This window comes from Nansenia antarctica, assembly GCF_963989245.1.
Source record: "Nansenia antarctica genome assembly, chromosome: 15".
NCBI lineage: Eukaryota > Metazoa > Chordata > Actinopteri > Argentiniformes > Microstomatidae > Nansenia > Nansenia antarctica.
Window position 1 is genome coordinate 811,038 of NC_137685.1, and position 21,705 is coordinate 832,742.

The 21,705-nt window shown below is 44.7% G+C and overlaps 1 protein-coding gene across 1 annotated transcript; it reads right to left on the reverse strand.

Annotated features, from left to right (window-relative positions):
* Positions 1-622: 622 nt before the first annotated feature.
* LOC308170899 (DNA (cytosine-5)-methyltransferase 1-like) lies at positions 623-18,048 on the reverse strand (the record flags this gene model as incomplete). The annotated part of the gene is made up of 31 exons (XM_080545753.1): positions 623-660; positions 753-846; positions 957-1,073; positions 1,469-1,632; positions 1,774-1,969; positions 2,190-2,373; positions 3,519-3,685; positions 3,814-3,955; positions 6,460-6,742; positions 6,893-7,087; positions 7,235-7,325; positions 7,973-8,165; positions 8,262-8,501; positions 8,627-8,806; positions 8,915-9,048; positions 9,142-9,343; positions 9,444-9,559; positions 9,665-9,821; positions 13,897-13,994; positions 14,261-14,435; positions 14,692-14,706; positions 15,216-15,403; positions 15,494-15,645; positions 15,744-15,836; positions 15,958-16,076; positions 16,213-16,322; positions 16,720-16,803; positions 16,895-16,949; positions 17,033-17,073; positions 17,174-17,198; positions 17,927-18,048. The coding sequence occupies 31 exons, from the start codon at positions 18,046-18,048 to the stop codon at positions 623-625; spliced, it is 4,170 nt and encodes a 1,389-aa protein (XP_080401879.1).
* Between the last annotated feature and the right edge of the window lie 3,657 nt (positions 18,049-21,705).

Consider the following 21,705-nt stretch of genomic DNA (forward strand, 5'->3'; position numbering starts at 1 on the left):
TAATTACTTCAAATAGGCGACCAAATACAGTAGTGTATTTTTCTAAAGGATATAAATAATTATATGGAGGAAACAGGGGAACTGACAAGAGCTTTATTTGAAATATTACAACATATAAAAACTACATACAATGTATTCCATTGTCATGCAAATACATTGTTAAAACATAAAATCATAAACACGGAATGGTACTGCACAGACTGTCCAGAGAGGCCACATAAGTGACGAGGCTCAAAGCCAGCTCGTTGAGGAGTTCCTGAGAGAGCATATGAGAGGATCTGTGTGTTTCAGAAGATTGGCTTTTTGGACAGACATATAAAGACTAGCTTCTAACAATACCAACAAAAAAAGGTGGATTTTTTCTTTCTGTCATTAAAACGTTCAACAGATTCATCCCACTATTTTGATCTATGTAGGTATCCTACTGATACACAATTCAGCAAGGTACTTCCAACGTTGACCGTGCATATACAGTGTATAGAAACATGAACCTGCTGCCTGTCAATCAGTAACTAGAGGCTTGATCTTCAGGATCTCAGATGAATTTGATTAAGGGAACAGGTACCCAGGCCTACATAAGAACCAGGCCTAGAGAACCAGGCCTACAGAACCAGGCCTACAACTAGTCTGAGACCTCCATCTTCTCCTGCTTCACACAGTCTCTGGAGGGAGGAGAGAAGAGTTAGAAATCATAGTATGGATAACAATATGCCTCATCCACATCCTCTCTGAAAGGGTGGTCAAGGTCTCACCTGATGCAATCTCCTCTTTTATCCTCTGAAGGACACACTTCTTGACCTCTAGTCCGATGGCTCTGGCGAGCGGCGGAGGGACAGCATTCCCAACCTGGGAGATAATGGAAATTGAATGTCAGTGAAGTGAAGACTTTACAGGATTGAAAAGTTCAGGGTTTCATTCCTGATATGGACAAAAGCGTTTTTTTAAAAGCAACGTACCTGTCTGTGTTTGTCCAGAATGTTCCCAAAGAAGCGGTAGGTATCCGGGAATCCCTGGGAGCGCGCGCACTCCCTCACACTGACCACTCGGTGCTGCTCGGGATGCAGGACACGGCCCTGAAAGGAGCACGACAGTCATTACCAGTCTGGAATGGAACATTAAAGCTCTGCAGTGGACTGATTAAAAATCTATTCCAGTAGGCCAGAGGGGGCACTACAATGAATTTCACAATGAATTGGTGGCGTAATGCACTAAACGTCGACCAGGGTTCCCGGTTCGATTATGGCCGCGGACATATCCTGCATGTCATCGCTTCTCTCTCACCCATCCTTTCTGTCAAATCTTGTAATTGTTGTGTCTATGTTTGTAATTGTATGGGATGAAATTCTAATTGTCATCCAACATGAAGAGAAGGCGGGTGCTCTACCTGCTTGCCCATTGGCTCAGGGTTAGAAGGCGGGTGCTCTACCTGCTTGCCCATTGGCTCAGGGTTAGAAGGCGGGTGCTCTACCTGCTTGCCCATTGGCTCAGGGTTAGTTACAGTGGTGCTGAAGAAGCCGTCCCACTCCAGTCTGCCGTAGAGCCCAGCCCAGTGGTTGTGGCGGTTTCCTGTGTGAGGCAGGCACCATGGGACCAGAGTGTTGAACTGCCTGTCAGCAGCATCACAGGGCTTCCCTATGGAGAGAGTGCATCACCACCATTACAACATGTCACTCACACTATACCTGTTCCATCCAGACAAACAAAGTCATCGACAAAGTGGTTCCAAGTGTTTCATATTCTACAAAAGGTAAACTTGTTTACAAGTATGCATACCTGCTGAACATGAGCACACTCCTCTCAGTGCTCCAGTGCTGCTGCGGCCATTCTTTTTGTCGGCGTGCGAGAAGCGTAGCTTCTTGCTGGTGGTTCCATCTGTCAATCTGACCTCGATGTTGGGCAGGTCCCTCCAGTCAGAGCCAGGTGCCAAGGGGATGTGCTTCATGCGCTCCGCCACCAGAGCACTCATGTCCTGGGAACAGTGAGGAGCGTTACCTTTCACAGAGGGCAACAGTGTTCACACCCTCTTAAACCTTTACCAGTGTTTAAGTCACCTGCTTAAACAATAGTGGCAACTGATTTCCACCAGCGGTACTAGAGACATTAGAAGTCACAATCTATTTGTGGCCCTGAAGAGTTACACCTCACAATTAGAATAGTTTTTTTGCCTAGCAAACTATAAGGCAGCTAACCTTGCAGATATGGTCTTTTAGGATAGGCTGGTACTGTGTGCCTCGGATCTGCCTCTGGAACCACGACAGGGGCTCCTCGTTGTCCTTGTAGGAGATCTCCAGTCCAGACGCTCCGTTGGGGATCTCAGGTAGGTCAGACATGGCGTCCCTGACGGTGATGGTTCGGTATACACCTCCATTACCCCTGCAGGAGAACATAAATTCAGAACCCCTGTGTGTGTGTGTGTGTGTGTGTGTGTGTGTGTGTGTGTCTGTCTCTCTGTGTGTGTGTGTGTGTGTGTGTCTGTGTGTATGTGTAAGAACCCCTGCTTGGACAAACAATATACATGCATTTCAACGTAGCCGACAACCATTTCAATCCAATTATTCATATTAATGGCTATTCATTACAACCACCAGTGTGCTCGCTTATGCACTTAGAATTAGTGGTAGTGGTGGTCTAGTGGATAGTGAGTTGGACTTGTGATCGGAAGGTTGTGAGGTCAAATCCCGCCTGAAGCCACACCACTACTAGTGTGCCCTTGGGTAAGGCACTTAGCCCTCAGTTACTCCAGGGGGAATGTCCCTGTAATTCGTAATTGTAAGTCGCTTTGGATAAAAGCGTCTGCTAAATGGCAAAATTATTAAATTATAATTAAATTATAGAATTGTGAGGGTTGTCAATGTCAGCCCTTCACACACGGCTATCGGGAGTGACGTTCAAAGGGCTCAGTTGAGCGCAATCATCTTCTTTTTTTTTTTTTTGTCTCTTAGCGGTATGTTGGGAGTCACTTGGGTGAGACGACTGGTTTACCGTTCAGAACGGTAACAATGCTGAGCACAGCAGACAGGAACGTCATGAAGAGCAGACAAATGAATTCCTGTTCATGTAAATAAAAGAGCATGTCTGTTCAACAACACATTTCTACTCACACAGAACAGCCATTATTGTAGAACATTTATGTTTAACAAATATCATTTTGTTTGTCTCTTATCAATGGAGATAATTAGTTGAGCCCTTTTCATAAGAGCAATGTAGCGCCATTACAGCACAGGACAAAGGCCACAATGGGATAGGACAACCTTCTGTGTTAACCATTTTCAGTTGTCACATCAACTGATTAGATCTTTATATTACACCAAAACACCCCGTCACAATCAATGACCTAGAACCAGCGTAGGCTACAATGGCCCTCAGGACTGGACTCGCATATCCTTGGGTTACGGCATGTGCTAGGAACACATATTTTTTTATTTATCTGGCTACGGAAAAGCTTAGAGTATAGCCCTGTGAGGTACATTTCATTTGACTGTAGATTGACTCTACAGACAGGTTGATGTTGCCGTTACCGTGTGACGTTGCTGGTGTATCGCTTCTCATCCACCACCACGTTGAGTGAACATGCTCGGGGAGCAAACACATGTAGAGGCTCTGGGTAGCGGGGCAGCTTCTCCCCGGGAGCGGCCGCCAGGATGATAGCCCTGCGCCGCGTCTGGGCCACACCGTACTGCCCCGCCTGGGAGGAGATCAGTGTCGGCCATGTTGAGGATGAAACACTGCCTCATATCTTATAATAACATGCATCCCAATGGCCTGTAGTTTTAAGCAGTCAGAGAAACATGCAAGGACATCCATAGAACTCACCTGAAGGACCCCGAAGGTGCACTGGTAGCCCATGCGCACAAGGCAGCGAAGTGTCAACTTCAGGACCATGGAGCGTGCGAATGACACAAAGTTCCTCACGTTCTCAAGCAGGAAAAACTTGGGTCTGTAGTAATCGCAGTAGCTAAAAAGGGGTAGAAAATTGGGTGCATTTACTAGGGGGAAGTCGGTCATTGCATATTTCATTCCATCTCTCTATTAAGCTACAGCTCGTGTGGCGTTGATGAGGCGACTGGTTGGCTCGGGCTGGGGCGCCGGCGCAAGGACCTTGCGCACGGCAGCCCTAGCCCTCGTTTATTCAACTAGTGAATACTGCGCCCCAGTATGGTGTCGCAGTGCCCACACCCGCCTCATCGACTCGCCTATAAACGAAGCCTTGCGCATTGTGACAGGATGCCTGCGTCCTACCCCCGTGGACAACCTTCCCATCCTAGCAGGCATCCAGCCCGCAGGCCTCCGCCGCATGGGAGCCACAGCACGTCTCGCCTGCCGGGCCGTGGAGCTTAATAACCATCTGCTCCATGATAGGCTCACTATAACAGCGGAGCCCTCCCGGCGTCTCAAGTCGAGACACCCATTTGTGCCTGCCGCACAGGATCTCAGGCAGCAATGCAGAGATCTCAACATCAGTGCGGCAGGATGGGCGGATTATATGTGGCGCGCGGAGTGGGAGGCTAACACCTCCAAACTCCGCGACCACATCCCAGTCGCCGGCGCTGAGCCCCTCGGGATGGACTTGCCAAGGCTATCCTGGGTGAGGCTCAATCGTCTCCGGACCGGCGTCGGGCGTTTCCGCTCATCAATGCACAGATGGGGCTTGGCCCCAAATGCGTCGTGCGAGTGTGGCGCAGAGGACCAAACCGCAGACCATATTATCCTGGATTGCCCGGTGTACCACCCACCCAACGGGATGCATGGTCTGTCGGTAGTAGATGACGAGACGATGACGTGGCTTCTGGAGGGGTGTCCAGAAATATAGCCCGGGTGAGCCCCTCAACCAGGTCTCGGGGTGGTAAAAGGGTAGCCCCTCGGCCCCGAGCCTGGTGGAGTGGAGAGGAAAAACAACTACCCATACGCCGAAGAAGAAGATTAAGCTACTCCATAATCATCGATCACAATCAGCCTGCCGCCTACAGTCTCTCGCTGGAGTTTAAATTTAAGTTAAGCTGGACGCTCTTAAGGACACTAACGTTTTCAGTCATCCTCCTATTTGTGAATAACTGTTTTTTTACTGCTCCTATGGTGAGTTACTTATTTTCTATATTTTTATTTATAACGTAAAATGTGTTTTTAAGTTAAACAATTTAGGCTACTCACTGCCTTGTTTAAGAGGATTGTTATCTGACTGTAGTGTCTAGTTTGAATGTGAATGAATGAATGTGTGCAATAGCAACACAAATAACGTTTTTTCCCCAAGGAAAACATGCTTGTTATTTCTGCCCTAGTTTTTTATTTTGATGAAAAAAAAGCTTATCGGTTAATCGATAATTGATCGTTAATTCTTGCGATTATCGAAAAAGAAATTTTTAGCGTTTGCCCAGCCCTAGTAGAAATACATCGTTCCGTTATATATCTAACGTTACATGTTTTAAGGCTGATCTGTGCATGATAGTGCTGCATTATGTTGATCTATTTATATCGATCTATTCTTGCCAATTCCTTATTACCAGTGGAAAGGGGGAAGGCTAAAACACTTTGAATGGAATAGATAGGACTTTCCGTTCAATGGAGGAAGCACGATACTCGCGAGTTCATCTCGCTTTTCCCCCCGTTGATGTATTAAACAATCTAATCAGAGCAGTTGTTATTATGTCATATTATTGATGGATGTGCCATTTTTGATGGAGAGCAGTGAGCGGATGACTGGATGTGAGCCTGTATTTGACTAATGCCGATAGATTCGCGTCTTGCTCCGAAACCGGAGCTGTCGGCGCAGACAGGATTCTACAGCGTTCCTTCAAACTATATGCCCAATCTAAAAAATTCAAACAGTTTCTGAAAGCAGAGAAGTTGCACTTTTTGAACAGTTTAACTTTTTTAGGCTTATTACGGTAGTTCGCCGAACTTTTGCCGAACATGTATTGCAAACGCACTATCTGCCTCAGAAACTCTGAAAATTGTCCACACCGGGGAAGCCACGTTTCGCTCTCGTCTCTCCACTGCGTGGCTGTACGCAGGCGCAGCATCATGACAACCGGAACCGGAAATATTTCCGTCTTCATATTATCGGCTCTATATCGGCTAAAATTTAATAAAACCGATAAATATTTAATAACATTAATTTCCCAATATCGGGCCGATAATATCGTGCATCCCTAGAAATGCCTACAAGGTCAGTGTTAGTGTTATAATCACTAATCATTGCTAGCCATCTTGCCAGTTACAGCACTGTATCTGGTAGCCTAGCAATAAGAGACACACCTTTCTCTACTCTTTGAAGGCCACCGCTTTCAAGCACTTTCAGGTCAAGTGCGTTTGGTGGACAAGAGTATCGAGATATTTGAGCATTTCTCCAACACCAAGTACGAGCCTCATTCCAGTAGCGGTGCATCCCTATCATCTAGGCTGGAGAGTTAGAGAACGTCATTGATATTCATCCAGTTGCAGAGCTGAGACTATCCTACTGACCTTAGGTAGGAGACGACCAGTGAGTTCTTGAACTTTGAGTAGGTGCGGGAGTTGAAGCGGTTCATTCCGCTGAAGCCTTGGCAGGGAGGGCCACCACACAGCATCTCTACATCCCCCTTCTGGGGGAGCTTCTGGCCCAGGGAGTTGGTCTTCTCTCCAGACATGACCAGCTTCAGCAGCACGTTGCAGTCTTCTGTGAACACTGTGGTACCAGGATTATTCAGCCTGAAGGCCTGTGCTGCAGGGGCCCACATCTCTATGGCCCACTGAGTCTCAGCGATACCTGAGGGAAAAGGACATGAACACAAGTTCATTTTAAATGTTGCCGCAAAGCAGTTAAGTTACACCTGTATTTATATTTGAATATACCGGTGTATGAAAATTGTTTTAAGTGATGATACATTCTGCGCTCTTGATTGGAAGGAACACTAACCAGCCTGGTGGAAGCCCTCAGACAGGCCTCCGCAGCCAGAGAACACATCCAGGGTGCGCAACTTGGTGATCTTGGGTTCCTGAGGCTCCTGGTCCGGAGGCTCCTGGTCCGGAGTTTCCTGGTCCGGAGTTTCCTGGTCCGGAGTTTCCTGGTCCGGAGTTTCCTGCACAGTTGAGGACTTCCCTTTGCCTGTACCTGGAGGAGAGATTCAGGTTCAGATTCAAAGTGGCCATAGTAGTAGCTTCATGACAAGCTCAACCCTCTCATGGGCCTATGAGGACATTAAGACAAGAACTATATGATTTGAAAGACTGAAAATAGAGCACAATAAAAAGTTATTACCTTTGCCCTTGCCTTTTCCCTTGCCCTTTTGTACAGCTGAGTGGGCATGGTCAGGTGGGACCTCACATTTTTTGGACGTTGCGTTATAAGCCTATTGGGGACGAGAGAAAACAGGTGTTACCAACAGAGGCTATAGTGCACTTAACAGAAAGAGTAGTGTCTCACTGATTTCTTATAGTGTTGTTCCGATACCGATACTAGTATCGGCATGGCCACCGATACGCACAAAAATGCTGGTATCGGTATCGGCGAGTACTAACTTTTTTTTTATTACTAAAGTTATTTTGTTTGTAAATGTTCACTTGCTGTTGCACTACTACTACGACTGTTTTTATATCTTAAATGGATATTGCACTGATTGGCATCTGTGAGAGCCACATTTCAGGTTTTATAAGGGGTTGATTTTCTTGTCACCATACCAGGTAGACAATAAAAAAAAGTTCTATAGCATTCACTCTCTGTTGGTATTTTTTCCTGTTTTACAAAGGTTTTGAGCAGTGCCAGACTAAGTGTTAGCAATCATTTTACATCGAGGTGAGTATGCGGCTCAAAAAACATGTTTTTTTGTTTTGTTTTTTCAAACGCCGTGGTATCGGATCGGTACTCGGTATCGGCAAGTACTGCACGGTCAGGTATCGGTATCGGGATCGGGATCAAAAAATGGTATCGGAACAACACTCTTAGCATGCAAATGGAACAAATGATTAACAAACATATTTGCATTCAGTCCAGCCTCACCTGAAGGAAGTAGAATCGGTCAGGTCCTCCACTGGAGAAGTCCTGCACAGACTCAGACAGGTCCTTTGCATACTCCACACGACAGCGACCCAGCACTTCACACATATTCACCGTCACTTCCTCATCACTCCAGTACAGCTGGTTGATGTCTTTGTGATAACCTGCCTTCGCACCCTCGTGAGTATTCTCAGGCCTAGAGTTTAAACAGAAAAAACAAAACAACTTCAAATGCATGCACAAATGCTGACTACATTTGTATTTGTGTAATGCCATTGGACTGGTAGCACACCTGTAGAGCTTGTATATACGCAGTTTGACTTCTGACAAAGAAGTTTTTTCAGCTTTTCCATTTCCCATGCCGAGTCTGATGCAGAAGATCTCCTTAATGCGGCCGACGCGGAAGGGTTCTGGGGCGTCCAGGTTAGAACCCTTGATGTAGTCTGATGACTTCCTGTAATACTCTGGGTACAACTCCTCGTCCACATCCTCCTTCCTGTGAGAGCGCTTCACTGTTCTGGCTGCCTTCACCCTGAGTGACGCACACAGCACATTTTCATCACCAATGCTTCATTTGAGAAATGGGATTATGTAACAGCCAGTCTGTTTACACCCATGAACGTGCTCGTGTACAGCATCCCTGGATGTTCCACTCACCCAAAACTGAATGAGTCAGGCGGCAGGTAGACACCGTCTCCCACCCGGAAATGGTCTCCTTTCAGGCACGCCATGGCGTAGTAGGCCTTGTAGTCGTGGTCCTGATCCTGCAGGGGTTCAAACACACCAGGGGTCTCCTGTTCTTCTCTCTCCCGAGCCCTGGTACAGCTGGCACAGAATCTGAAAACAGCAAACAAAAGTTCCAAATATTAACCCAAGACCAAACGGTCAACATCAAGGTCAGAGGCTCGTCAATGGACAGGAGAAGGCAGTTAGATGCCCACTCACTCGTATTTGCAGTCCTCTGAGGATATAACGGTAGGAGGGGTCTCAAAGCGGGCACAATCGCTTTCGTACCACAGTTGGTAGAAGAAGCTCTTCCCATCGTCCTCAATCACCTTGTCGTACTCATCACTTCCACCCTGAGAACACAATAGGCAAGATACACAAGTGCTGAACAGGCAGATTGTCACCAACCCTCTACCTCAAGAAAGCAAAGGCTCAAGTGGCCTTACCTCCATGGACCAGTTGTCGCCGGGGGCCTTGTACATGACGTTGACCTTGCCCGCTACAAAGCTCAGCTGCATGTCTTCACATTCATCCACTAGGAAAAGCTCCAGTGGGTCCGAAGACTCTCCCAGCACGGTGTCTGTGCCACGCAAGAACCAGTGGGCATGGAACATCTTTCCATTATTATCCTCCCACAGGGATGAGATCCTATAAACAGATACATAGTGTCAACATAGCGGCCTATAACTGAACCAACTTGTCTCCCCCCCCCCCCCCCCCCCGGTCTATGACAAGAATAAGTAGATACCTGGCAAGGTGGAGTGGCTTTGATGGATCATCTGGACTGACAGAAACACAATCTCCCACCTCCACCACCTCGTTATCCACAGTCACCTTCATGTAGTACCGCCTCTTCCCCTCAGTCTGAAAACATTTAGCCGAGTCTTATGTTGGATTCCTAACGAAGCACAGTTGGTATTTTGAATCAGTCTGACGTGGAAAACGTCCAGAGCCCTGAGGAGAACATACCTTAACAGGCTCTCCGATCCATGTCTGCTTGCTTCGGGTCTGCTTCTTCCTCTTGGCCTGGGAGACCTTCTTGGCTGGTGCCTTCAGTATAGGCAACACATCCTCCTCTTCTTCAATCTCGTCATCCTCAGCTTCCTTTACAGCAAGGTTGGGGCACCTGGATGGAAAAGAAAATAAGGTTCAGCCCTGCTCCAAATATGAGGGAGCACACCACATCAACTACATGTACGTTTCCAAGCTACTTCCCCTGCAACCTGAACAGGAGTAAAACTACAAGCTCAGAGACTCGTCCCCTACCCTCACCCATTTTGACAGTATGAGTTTAAGAAGGTCTGGAGTGAATTACTTTTACTAAGTAAATCCCTACTCAAAAAAACAAAACAAACAAAAAAGGCCAAAGACTTTAGCGTTTCAGAATGAGATCGTGGAAACATTATGTTCTGGAACAAACAGAATAGTTGTAATGGGCTTCATACCATTGAATGAATGAATGAATGAATGAATGAATGGTCTTTATTGTCATTGCTACAGTACAGGTACAAAACAACGAAATTTAGGAGGGGTGGCTCCCCTGGTGTTAGGAAAAAAAAAAAAAAAACTTTTAGAAAAAAAACACAAGAAGGGAATGAGCTGGTTTACATAAATAAAGGCTATGTACACTATCCACTATACTAGTGGTCACCAACGCGTCGATCGCGATCGACTGGTAGATCTTTGAGACTTTGCCTGTAGATCTTTGTCTGACTTTCCCTGTCCCAAAAATAATAGAAAATGAGCCTAATAAATACATAAATCGCCTACGTTTTGCACGTGCCTCTCTCCCTCTCTCTCTCTTGAGCCAACTGTTGTGTTGCAGACGCTGCATGAAAGTGACCAATCAGATAAGAGAATAGTACTGGTACGTGACTCGCAAATAAATCTATGACAGGTGGTGACAGTTAGTGACGCGAGGTAGCTAGCTTGGTGGAGGTTCCACGCAAGAAAGCGGAAACGTACTATTTCCAGCCAGAATGGGAAGAAGAATTTCTCTTTACCTTGGTGAAAGACAAGTGTGTATGTATGTTGTGCAACCAAACACAAGCACTGCCTAAAAGAGGAAATCTCTCGCACCACAACACCAACCACCAGAAATTCAAAGACAGCTACCCGCCAAAGAGCACAATCCGTGCAAGGAAAGTTTATGAGCTGAAATCATGGTTGAAGGTCCAGCAATCACTTTTCACCAAACCTGCTTCTCAAAATAAGGCTGCTAGTGAAGCATCATTTTGTGTAAGTCACCTTTTGGCTAAACACCAGAAGCCCTTTACAGATGGAAAATTAGTCAAGGAAGCAATGGCCATTACCGCAGAGACTGTTTTCAGTGACTTCAAAAACAAAGAAGAAATCAAAACTGCACTACGTGGTGTACCTCTGGGCCCTGCAACAGTGACAAGGAGGGTCGAGTCACTGTCAGAGGATGTGGACAGACAAGTGTTAAAGGACTTGGCACACTGAATATGTCTCACTACAGTTCGATGAATCTGTGGATGTAATTGGACACAGCTCAGCTTGTTGTGTTTGTCCAAATGGTTTTCCATAATGGTGTTCTACAACAAAGGAGGACTTCCTCACTCTTTTGCACTTAAAGGAGAAAACAAGGGGTGAGGATATTTACAATGAGTTCCAAAAATATGTTGGTGAAAATGACATACCCATTCATAAACTAGTTGCGATTATTACTGACGGGGGCCCCAGCAATGCACGGTGCGCTGGATGGATTTTTTGGACTGTGCCGTAATGACCCTGATTTTCCCTACTTGTGAATTATCACCAGGGCTGCCAAGTCTCACGCAATCACCGTGAGACTCACGCATTTCAACCAGTTCTCACGCTCTCACGCCGCATCTCTATTTCTCACGGCGAGAAATAACTTTTTATTTACGGGACTTTTATTTTTGAAATTCCTTGAAAGAAAGCTACCGGACATGAGTTTCGTGGCATCTTTCTGCACGCGCGTTAACTTGAGTCTGCAATCGAAGCGGCAGGCGAGCGCTGATGGAAGAACCTGTGTTCACGCGAGCTGCAAGAACGTAGCAAGCAGGGTTGCCATATTGGGCTACTTTTGGTACTGGACGGGTGGATTCGGCAGCTTTTAGACCGGTTGGGCTGGACATTGTAAATTCCATCTGGCAACCGTGGTAGCAAAATATGTGCATACATTATAACATCGTATCTGGTAGCCTACTGGACTGGGTTGCACCAATATGGCGTAAGTCATTACTAAATGCAGGCATTTAGTAGTTACTAAACCCCTAGTTGTTACTAGTTAGTTTCAAACTAGTTGTTTACTAATTTCGGTTGCACCACGCCAATCTTTTGCCAATCTTAGCTAGTAAATACTCAGTTTTGGTAACTGTTTTTTGTTTCTCTACTGTAAGATAACCAGGTACATTAATAATAATTATTATTATTAATAATTACAATTTACAATACAAATACAACAATTGGGGGTCCCTCCCAAAAAATGTGGGAATCCAGAAATGTTCCAGAAATGTTCCACAAAAACACCCACCAAGCCCTCATTCTGACCAAGGAAAAAACCTGGTATGTACTGTATAACATGATAGCCATCTATGAGTAATGCACTGTATATAACATGATGACCATGGGTCTTTCTGCTGCTGACCAAGGGGCTGAGTCCTGTTGATGGGGCCCAATTTTTCTTTTAGAGTCTGTAGGCTACTGTATTTGTTTATTAAGATTTCATAAATATGATATATTGTCTGAATTGTCTGCGGTTAAGTCGCGGCAAAGTGCTGCAGCGATTTGTCGACACGCTGCCAGAGATCAAGACGTTCCTGTCGACAAGGACTCTAGCACTCTGAGATTTCCTATGTAAAGTGCTTTTATAAATAAAATGTATTATTATTATTATTATTATTATTATTATTAACTGTCAGACGATGTGTGGCTACTGGACCTGGGGGTTCTGACAGACATAACCGCAAAACTGAAAGCACTCAACTACGAGCTGCAGGGAAAAGACAGACACCTTCCCGACATGATAAGCGCAGTGAATGGGTTCAAGGCCAAGCTCGATGTTTGGACCACACACCTAAAGAATGGGAGGCTCACTTTCCCAACCTGGAGAAAATGGCACAGGCCTTGATGCTTTTCACCCCTGAGCAGTACTGGCAAACATGGCAACAGAGTTCAATCTGTGTTTTGGTGAGTTAGATGTCATGGGAGATATTTCTGCATTTGTCTCAAACCCATTCGTGCCCATTAATATAGAGCAGGTAGTAGCCAAATTCCAGCAAGTGGAGTTGACAGAGATGGTTGATTTACAAAATGACATAGAGCTGAAAGCCAGATCAAGGGACAGTGACTTTTGGGGACTTGTCAGCAGAGAGAAGTTTCCTCTCCTCACTGCATGTGCACTAAGAGTGAGTGCCTACTTTTCCACGTATCTATGGGAAATGTCATTTTCACAGATGAAAATAATCCAATCAAAGTACAGGAGCCGCCTTACTGACAGACACCACACAGACTGTCTCAGACTGGCTGTCAGTAGCTATGAGCCAAACTACAGCACTTACAGACAGTATCCAGCCACAGCCATCACACTGACTTGAGTGAGCATGTGAAAAGTGATGCTGCATAAGATGACTGTACTTAGCACTGACTGAGAAAGTCCACATTACTGTTCTACTTTATAAAATGCTAATTGTAAATATGTTTGTCAATGTTAATAAGTAATAATAATAATAAGTCAGTCAAAAAAATTGCATACATTTTAATGTTGGACCAAAGCATTGTATGTAATTAAAATACAGGCAAATAAAAGTACAATCTTAGCTGTCTTTTTCTCTCAACGCTTCAATAGGTAGATCTTGCCTTCACCAAGGCTGAGGTCAGGGATCTTGGGCTTAAAAAGGTTGGTGACCACTGCACTATACTATACTGTACAGACAGACGACTAGGGTTGTCATATTGCACAATAGTATTATTCCACATTTATTTAAAGTGTCGCAGTTTGCAGGCTTGAAATGTACATGTTTGTGCCTCAGCACTACACCTGATTTTTTCAGTCCAGCAGCTGCCATCAATCCGTCCAGACTGTCCAGGGCCCAGAACCTAGGTCTTTGCTGTGTTCAGGGCCTGGACGGCCCTGTGGTAGAAGCTGTTCTTCAGTCTGTTCTACCATTGAAGAAACAATGTAGAGGGGAGTACTGCATTAAAGGTCAGCTCACCTCCTCTTTTGACAAGCCTGCTTGCTTCGGCCACTGCCCCCAAATTTGATCATGTCCTTACAGGGTACACACTCGCCACAGTCGGGAACTTGGCAAACCTGATGGCAGAGGAGACTATTTGTTCAAACATGGGATGGGGCATTTCAGTACTTGACAGCATTTGTTCCAATTTTAGACAATCACTTTCTAAAAATAGCAGCAGCAAACTGAACTACACAACATTCAAACAATAACTACACGGAGATGGGCAGTGTACCCTTTTAACCGTGGCAATCTTTAAAACAAGAACACATCAAGAGATGCATAAATATTCAGGTTAACTTTTGATGCCAGGTTGTTTCTCTAAGCACAACCTATGACTCACCTCACAGACACCACAGCGTTGTCGTTTGATCGCACCACCCTGTTTATTAAGCTGATCAATCTCATCAGAGAAGAAGGTGTCAAAGATTGTGTAGACCAGCTTGGTAGTGGTGGCTTTAGTGAGGTGCTTCTCAATCTTAGTGGGGTGGCGAATGGCCTGTCTTCTGGCAGCTCTCCTGTTGAGGGTAAAAAACAGTGTTTGGTTGAGTTTATACAACACCAGAATAAACATGGAGTGTAATGGTAAGCTCTTATCAGGCTCGACAGCCACACCAGCAGTGTAGATGGAGCCATGCAGTTTAAATTAGAGGAATGACAAGCAAACGCAAACACAAACATATTGATAAGGATTAATCCAGAACAAACCTCAACCAACCTTCAAACGTAACACCACACACAAGCGAGGACGCATTCTGAGCAAGTATTACCTACCAGTACAACAGCATGCTGCATTAGGAAATGTCAGAGGCGTGTTAGAGACATACGGGATAAGAGGGAGCGAGCAGCAGGACGACAACTACACCCCCCTCCACCCCAAAAACTAAAACCAGCATGGCAAATGGTACACAGCTTTGGTAGCCATCATGGAAGATAGAAAGCAGTTAAAAAATAATAAGTTAAAGCTAGACCAACGGCTGAGGGAATCATAAATTGTCCATGATCAACCCATGACTTCATAATCAATTTGCCACAAATGTACAGCAAATAAGACTGTATGAAGACAATACAGCTTCACTACAGCTATTGGCTGCGAGTATTGTCTGGGTGTCATTCAGAAATGTAAACCCCATGCATCGAAGGCCTGGTATTGGAGTTTGGAACTCTCCCACCCACACCTTATAATGAGAAGCAGGTTAACTGAGGAGGGACAGGGATTGTGCTCATAACAGCCATCCAGTTGAGTTGACATAAACCAACCATATCCATCAGCACATAGTACCAGGCCCGGGTCCTACCTCTTTCCTAGAGTGACTCCAGCCAGCTTGATCAGGTCCCTCATGCAGGGGGTAACGATGATCATCAGATCATCAGAGCCCCCGGCCTCATCATAGCTCTCCACCTGCTCCACCACAAACTGGGCGTGGCGCAGCAGGGTGTCCTCAGTGAAGCGGTTGAAGTTCAGCCCAGCTGGGGGTACTGTTGCCTGAGGGGAAAGAGGAGCGGTGGTCAGAGGGCTGCTGCTATGTGGCACAGAGATGACGTCTGTTAATACTTTGTGGTTGTAGGCCCTCACCTCAATTTTGTTGAGGAAGTCCTCATAGGAGACGTCAGGATTCTCCTGCAGGAACTCCACCACTATCTTGCTCATGTAGATCTTCTCCTGCATCAGTGCAAAGATGGGGGCATACTCCTCACTCGAGCGCATGAGGATGTAGTCAGCAAAGGCTGGAGATGGAGAGACAAGTGTCAATATAAAAGAAGGGATCTAGACAGAGGGATTGAATTCAATCGATTTAAATGTGAGAAAGAATCTTTACGATTACCTGTAGTGAAGCCAATTAAAGCATTTTCACCACCATCAAAGCCAGTGATCCACCAGGCATTGATGGGACCAAGCTTTTTGGCAGGAACTCCACCTAGAAGATAAGTGTTGCGCAAATATGTAGTCAGTCAATCAATGATTCCAAAGTTACAAGATTACAGAGGATGGACTAAATAGACAGTTCTGTGAAAATGACCAGTGCAACTTCCTCTTACCATCCATGCAGGGGTTGTCATCGTAGATGGGCTTGACTGCGCAACTGAAGTACAGCAGTACATTCTTCTCAATCAGCCCAGAGTCAAATGGACAAAGGTGGCCATGCTTATCATAGACACTAATAAAAAAAAAATCACACTTCTCTTTTACTAAGGTGAGAGGGCACAAAGCAGATACTGTTATGCTGTGTACAGTATTGCGACAGCACAAGGGGCACCACAGTTTGCTTGACGTAAACTGGGAGCGCTCATTACCTGAAGTTTGTGATCCTGTGCTGGGGTAAGACTTCATAACTCTCAAAGCCATCCTCATTTGAGTCGAACAGGGAGAGTCTCTCATCTGTTAACATTTCTGGCTCATCCAACTGAAAGCATACAAGTTTAGATAAGCCTCAGGCATTCAATGGAATGGAATGGACTTTATTTGTCATTGCTACAGTACAGGTACCAAACAACGAAATTTAGGAGGGATGGATCGATCCCCTGGTGTTAGGAAAGGGGGAAAAAAAACACATTTTAGAAAAAGCATAAAAGCATAAAATCACACGGTAAGGAGCTGGTTTACATCAATAAAGGCTATGTACACAATCCACTGTACTATACTGCACAGATAGTCAATGCTGATATAGGGAATACAACGAACATTAAAGTCACATTTAATTAACTGTGACATGCAATTTTACCAGGTAACACTTGTCCCACTGAAGGAATTAGTTGCCAACACACTTGACCCTTTTCCCCACTTGGGCTTAAGTTCCTCACCGCATCAGCAAGTTCTCCCTGAAACAACTTGAGGTCAGTGTCATCCAGATACTGCCTGCAGTCTGGACATTTGGGGGGTGGCGTCTGAAACAGGAGTGAAGCATCAGTGACACTGACAAATGGCAACTAAGCGTCACAAATGATGTTCTGGCTTGAGGGTAGCAATGGGGATTACCTTAGCTGCAGCCACTGGCTTAGTTTTCTCACAAGTCGAATCCTCTGGGACCTCCCTGGGAAGAGAACAGACAGGGGACAGTGAGTCCACATTCAGAAGGGACATTACACGTTGAATGGGAGAAGGTAGAGCTCTTACTTTTCATCCGACTCCACTTTTAGGCGCTTCTCTTCCCGAACCTACAAAATGTTTTATTTGTTACCAGGTGCATTCATTCATCACCATAAGATCCAGTTACAACATCTGAGTGATGGGCCCCGCACAGCAAGAACATCTCACCTCTTCCTCAGAGTTGCGCTTTTGACTGTAAGGGAGAGAGAGAAGTTTACTCTAGAGCAGAAAACACAAGAGCCTGAAATGTCAAGAGAACAATCCTGAGAAGGCAACAATACTCACACTGTGTGTGTGTGTGTGTGTGTGTGTGTGTGTGTGTGTGTGTGTGTGTGTGTGAGTGTGAGAGAAGGCAACAATACTCACACTGTGTGTGTGTGTGTGTGTGTGTGTGTGTGTGTGTGTGTGTGAGAGAAGGCAACAATACTCACACTGTGTGTGTGTGTGTGTGTGTGTGTGTGTGTGTGTGTGTGTGTGTGTGTGTGTGTGTGTGTGTGTGTGTGTGTGTGTGTGTGTGTGTGTGTGAGAGAAGGCAACAATACTCACACTGTGTGTGTGTGTGTGTGTGTGTGTGTGTGCGTGTGTGTGTGTGTGTGTGTGTGTGTGTGTGAGAAGGCAACAATACTCACACTTTGGAAAACATTGATAAGATAGTCGGTTGTTTTCCAGAGCTTCTTGTGACCCTGGAATTGGCCGTAGATTCTGGAGGAAAAATACAATGAACAATATGGCATAGCATTATGGCATAGCATTATGGCATAGCATTATGGCATAGCATTATGGCATAGCATTATGGCATAGCATTATGGCATAGCATTATGGCATAGCATTATGGCATAGCATTATGGCATAGCATTATGGCATAGCATTATGGCATAGCAACTACATTCAGGAGTCTGTATGCCTCTAAGACACTTTCACTCAAACTCACTCTTGGGCTCAGAGGCAGCTTTGCTCTTCCGGCCACCCTTTCCTTTTGGAGCAGAGGGCGACTTCATAACATCAGTCTCCTCCTGGGTGTCCATGGTGTCCATGGTGTCCATGGTTTTTGCCGGCTGTGATGTCTGCAGATTGAAAGTAAGCAAGTTCAAACGTTAGCAAATATAATTGCTGAGTGTTCTGACAGAGAAAGTTGGTTAAAATTGGTCGTTATTATCGTGACTAGAAAGTGTCTGACTATAGTTCCATAGTGTAAATAGTGTCAAAGAACTAGCAAGCTAGCTAGCTCAGAGGTGATGAGATGAGCTAGTCTCAATGCACACTTGCCAGCTAAAGAGCTAACTGGAGGCACTTTATTATTTTACTAGTAGATATACTATCTTTCTTATTCTGCTAGAGTTGGGCTTCATGGTAATACCATAATGGCATATTTACAGTACATGGACAGTTGATTGAAGCATTGGAAATGTCTGTTTTTTATAGTTGGACATACGATTTTTTTTCAGGTGAGAGTAAAGTCAAAATGACATTATCTGACTGGATTGCCCACAGCAATCCAATATTCAATTATAATTATGTTATAAATTGATATGGATCAATTTATACCTCTTATTAGATTATAAATACTCTGGCTGTTTTGTTTACCTTTTGGTTGACAGCAAAAGGGAGAGAGGAGGGTATGGAGGGAGAGAAGGAGAGAGAGCAGGATGGTGTCGGCACACCAGAGAGAGAGAGAGCAAGAACCAGGTGAGAAAGTGGACAGGTAGTCAAGACCACATAAGTAAGTAGCCTTGAGAACCGATGGTTCTGGAGCCTAATGGCCCATAGGGCAGGAGCCTATCTCCTGTTTCCGTAGCGTGAGGCGGCTTAATGTACAAGTACACCCCTGGACATGACGCTGGTATGAGGCAGGGTCTTACCCCCTGGGGGGGGGGGTCCATGCCACGGTCCATGCCACCCCCCCAAGGCAGCAAACCTAGGGGAAACACTGAACGTCTTTTGTTGCTATAGGAAACCACTACTCTGTCTGCTTGCGATTGATCAGCTGTCAGCAGTGTTATTACAGGTACGTTCGTAAATGCACGAACAGTCAGTTCGCTCGGGCAAACCGTCTTTTCAGTCAGAGCACCCATCTCTGAGCGGTCCCAGAGCGCAGTGCTCTGAACTTTGGAACTTTGTTAACAAAGTCTAATCAAAAATGTATAAATATTAGCATCATAAAACAGTCTGTTTGTATTCTCTGATGTTGTCTGAGTTTGTTTAACACTCATAAACAGCATTTTTATTCACATTCACATGGCCTTTCTGCTCTGTTAAACTAATGATAATGATATTCCAACTGCCCAGTTAAATCAAATCTATTATTTGGCATTCAGTGACATGCTTTTTAAATGATATAACACAGAATATTAGTCAACATTAATATTCAGGGAAGTATTTTTTGGATGGGGGGCGGTAAGAGACCTGGATAATGGACAGGGGGGCGCTGGCCCAAAAAAGGTTGAGAACCACTGCCCTAAATCATATTCATGCCTCCTCCAACACCTCAGGCCTTTGGGTGGTTCATCCACATGGATGGAGGCAGACTGAAAGTCTGTAATCCTACTTTGATTGTTTGTTTATTGCCTTGATCACCGTAATGAGAAGTCATATGGTTATGGGAGGTGATATTGCAAGGTAATTTAAGCACCTGCGCATTTTGCATGGCGGTAGTGGAGAGAGAGGGGAGCGATGTATTTTTGTTGACCGCAATATACGCATATTCTATACGCATTGTTTGTTATTTTTCTGTTTTTGATCGCTTATGGATTATTTTTGTACGTCGCCAAGTTTGATTGTTCTATTCAATAAATGCTCTAAAACTTACTTTTCATCTCAGCGGATTGTTTGGCGCATCATACAATTACCAGCCCAGACCCTGCTGGCGTCTCTCAGCGACTTTTTACTTTTGGCTCTATCTATCTATCTCGCTACAGGTGTCATATAACCCTAACCCATATCCTGTCATATAAAAGTACCTTATTGAATCTCCAGGTAATGTAGGCTATTTCTGACATCCATCACTTTTGCTGTCGTTAAGATACTTTATTTTTCTGTTTGGTAGTCTGTCCAATGTGACACTTGCCCTCCTCCACCGGCCCTAGTTTTGGATCTAGCTTGCTGTTCATTATTTTCATGATAAATCGTAGCTAGCTAGCTATAACATCTTCATATACACCATACAGGCTACTGAGTAGGCAAATGCCCATTGAACAGATTTATTCATTATCCTATCTTAAGAAAACTAATGTAACACTCTCATCTGGGGATTTACACGGCAAATCAAATGAAGAACTACAAATGCCTGATGACAGGGAGATGACGTATGACTGCTCTGATGAATCAACCCCTATTTCATTAATTTTCTCTATATAACGACGACGATCATTGATCGGCAACGACACTATATAATAGTTTGCCTAACTGGCCATCGGATTTGGGCTCCTAATATCTAAAAAAGTATTAAAGTAGCAAAGACCAGAAATGTCCATTGACCACCAGTCAAACTTCTCCACTTCTATCACCCAAAAAGGGGCGTAGACATGACGGGAGAGCAAAGTACCCGGATGCGTTTGAATTGCATAGAGAGTTTGAATTTTGTCAGCTGTAAAGCGGATGTGTTTCCTAGAACATGTAAATGCAATTGCGTATCACATTATTGCATTACAATTTGAATATTGACTCAAATAACGCAGGCAAAAGTGGCAAATGAATATGCTATTTTGGGATTGCAAAGTCATTTGCACATTAGAATGAACTTTTGAATTTTGTCAGCTACAAAGCAGCGCATGACTTTGGAAATTAAATGTCAAATGGCTTTGCATTATAATTTTAATATTGACAGCGAATGTGCACATCGGGTACATGAAAATGAAAATGCAAATCATAAGAATTGCATTTGAATTTGAATATTGTCTGAAAGAATGCATGCAAAAGTGGAACATGCAATTGCAATCTCATATTGCATTAGCATTTGAATTAAGTCTACTATATGCTTCCATACGCCCAAAGGAGGAGTGGCTAATATCAGACTCATCATCAGATGGAAACTTGCTTGCCATTTTACCATGAAAAAAATAAATAATATATATATAGGCCTATATATAATATATGAAAATATAAAAATAAAATCAAACTCAAAGCAAACTGTAAACACGCCCAGTTCAACCAGAGTCCGTAATTATATGTGACGTTATTATAGTCCTGCGTGTACGACCGTGACCGATGAGACGACGCTCCACTATGAACTCCCGCGCTGCACCCTCTACGCACCCTGTATGCACCCTGTATACACCCTCTATACACCCTGTATACACCCTCTATACACCCTCTATACACCCTCTATGTACCCTCTATACACCCTCTATACACCCTCTACGCACCCTGTATGTACCCTCTATGCACCCTCTATGAACTTTTGAATTTTGTCAGCTACAAAGCAGCGCATGACTTTGGAAATTAAGGACTTTGGACTTTGGACAATGCACCCTCTATGTACCCTCTATACACCCTGTATACACCCTCTACGCACCCTGTATACACCCTCGGGCGGCGATCTGCACCAAACCTTGGATCACGGAACGGCAGCAGTCTGTGGTGGATGTTGGATGATGAACGCCACGGCCACACAGGACTTCTGTCTTCTGTCTGTTACTGGTGAATAAGAATGATAAAAGTGATGAGGGTTCATGTAACTGGTGAATAAGAATGATAACAGTAAT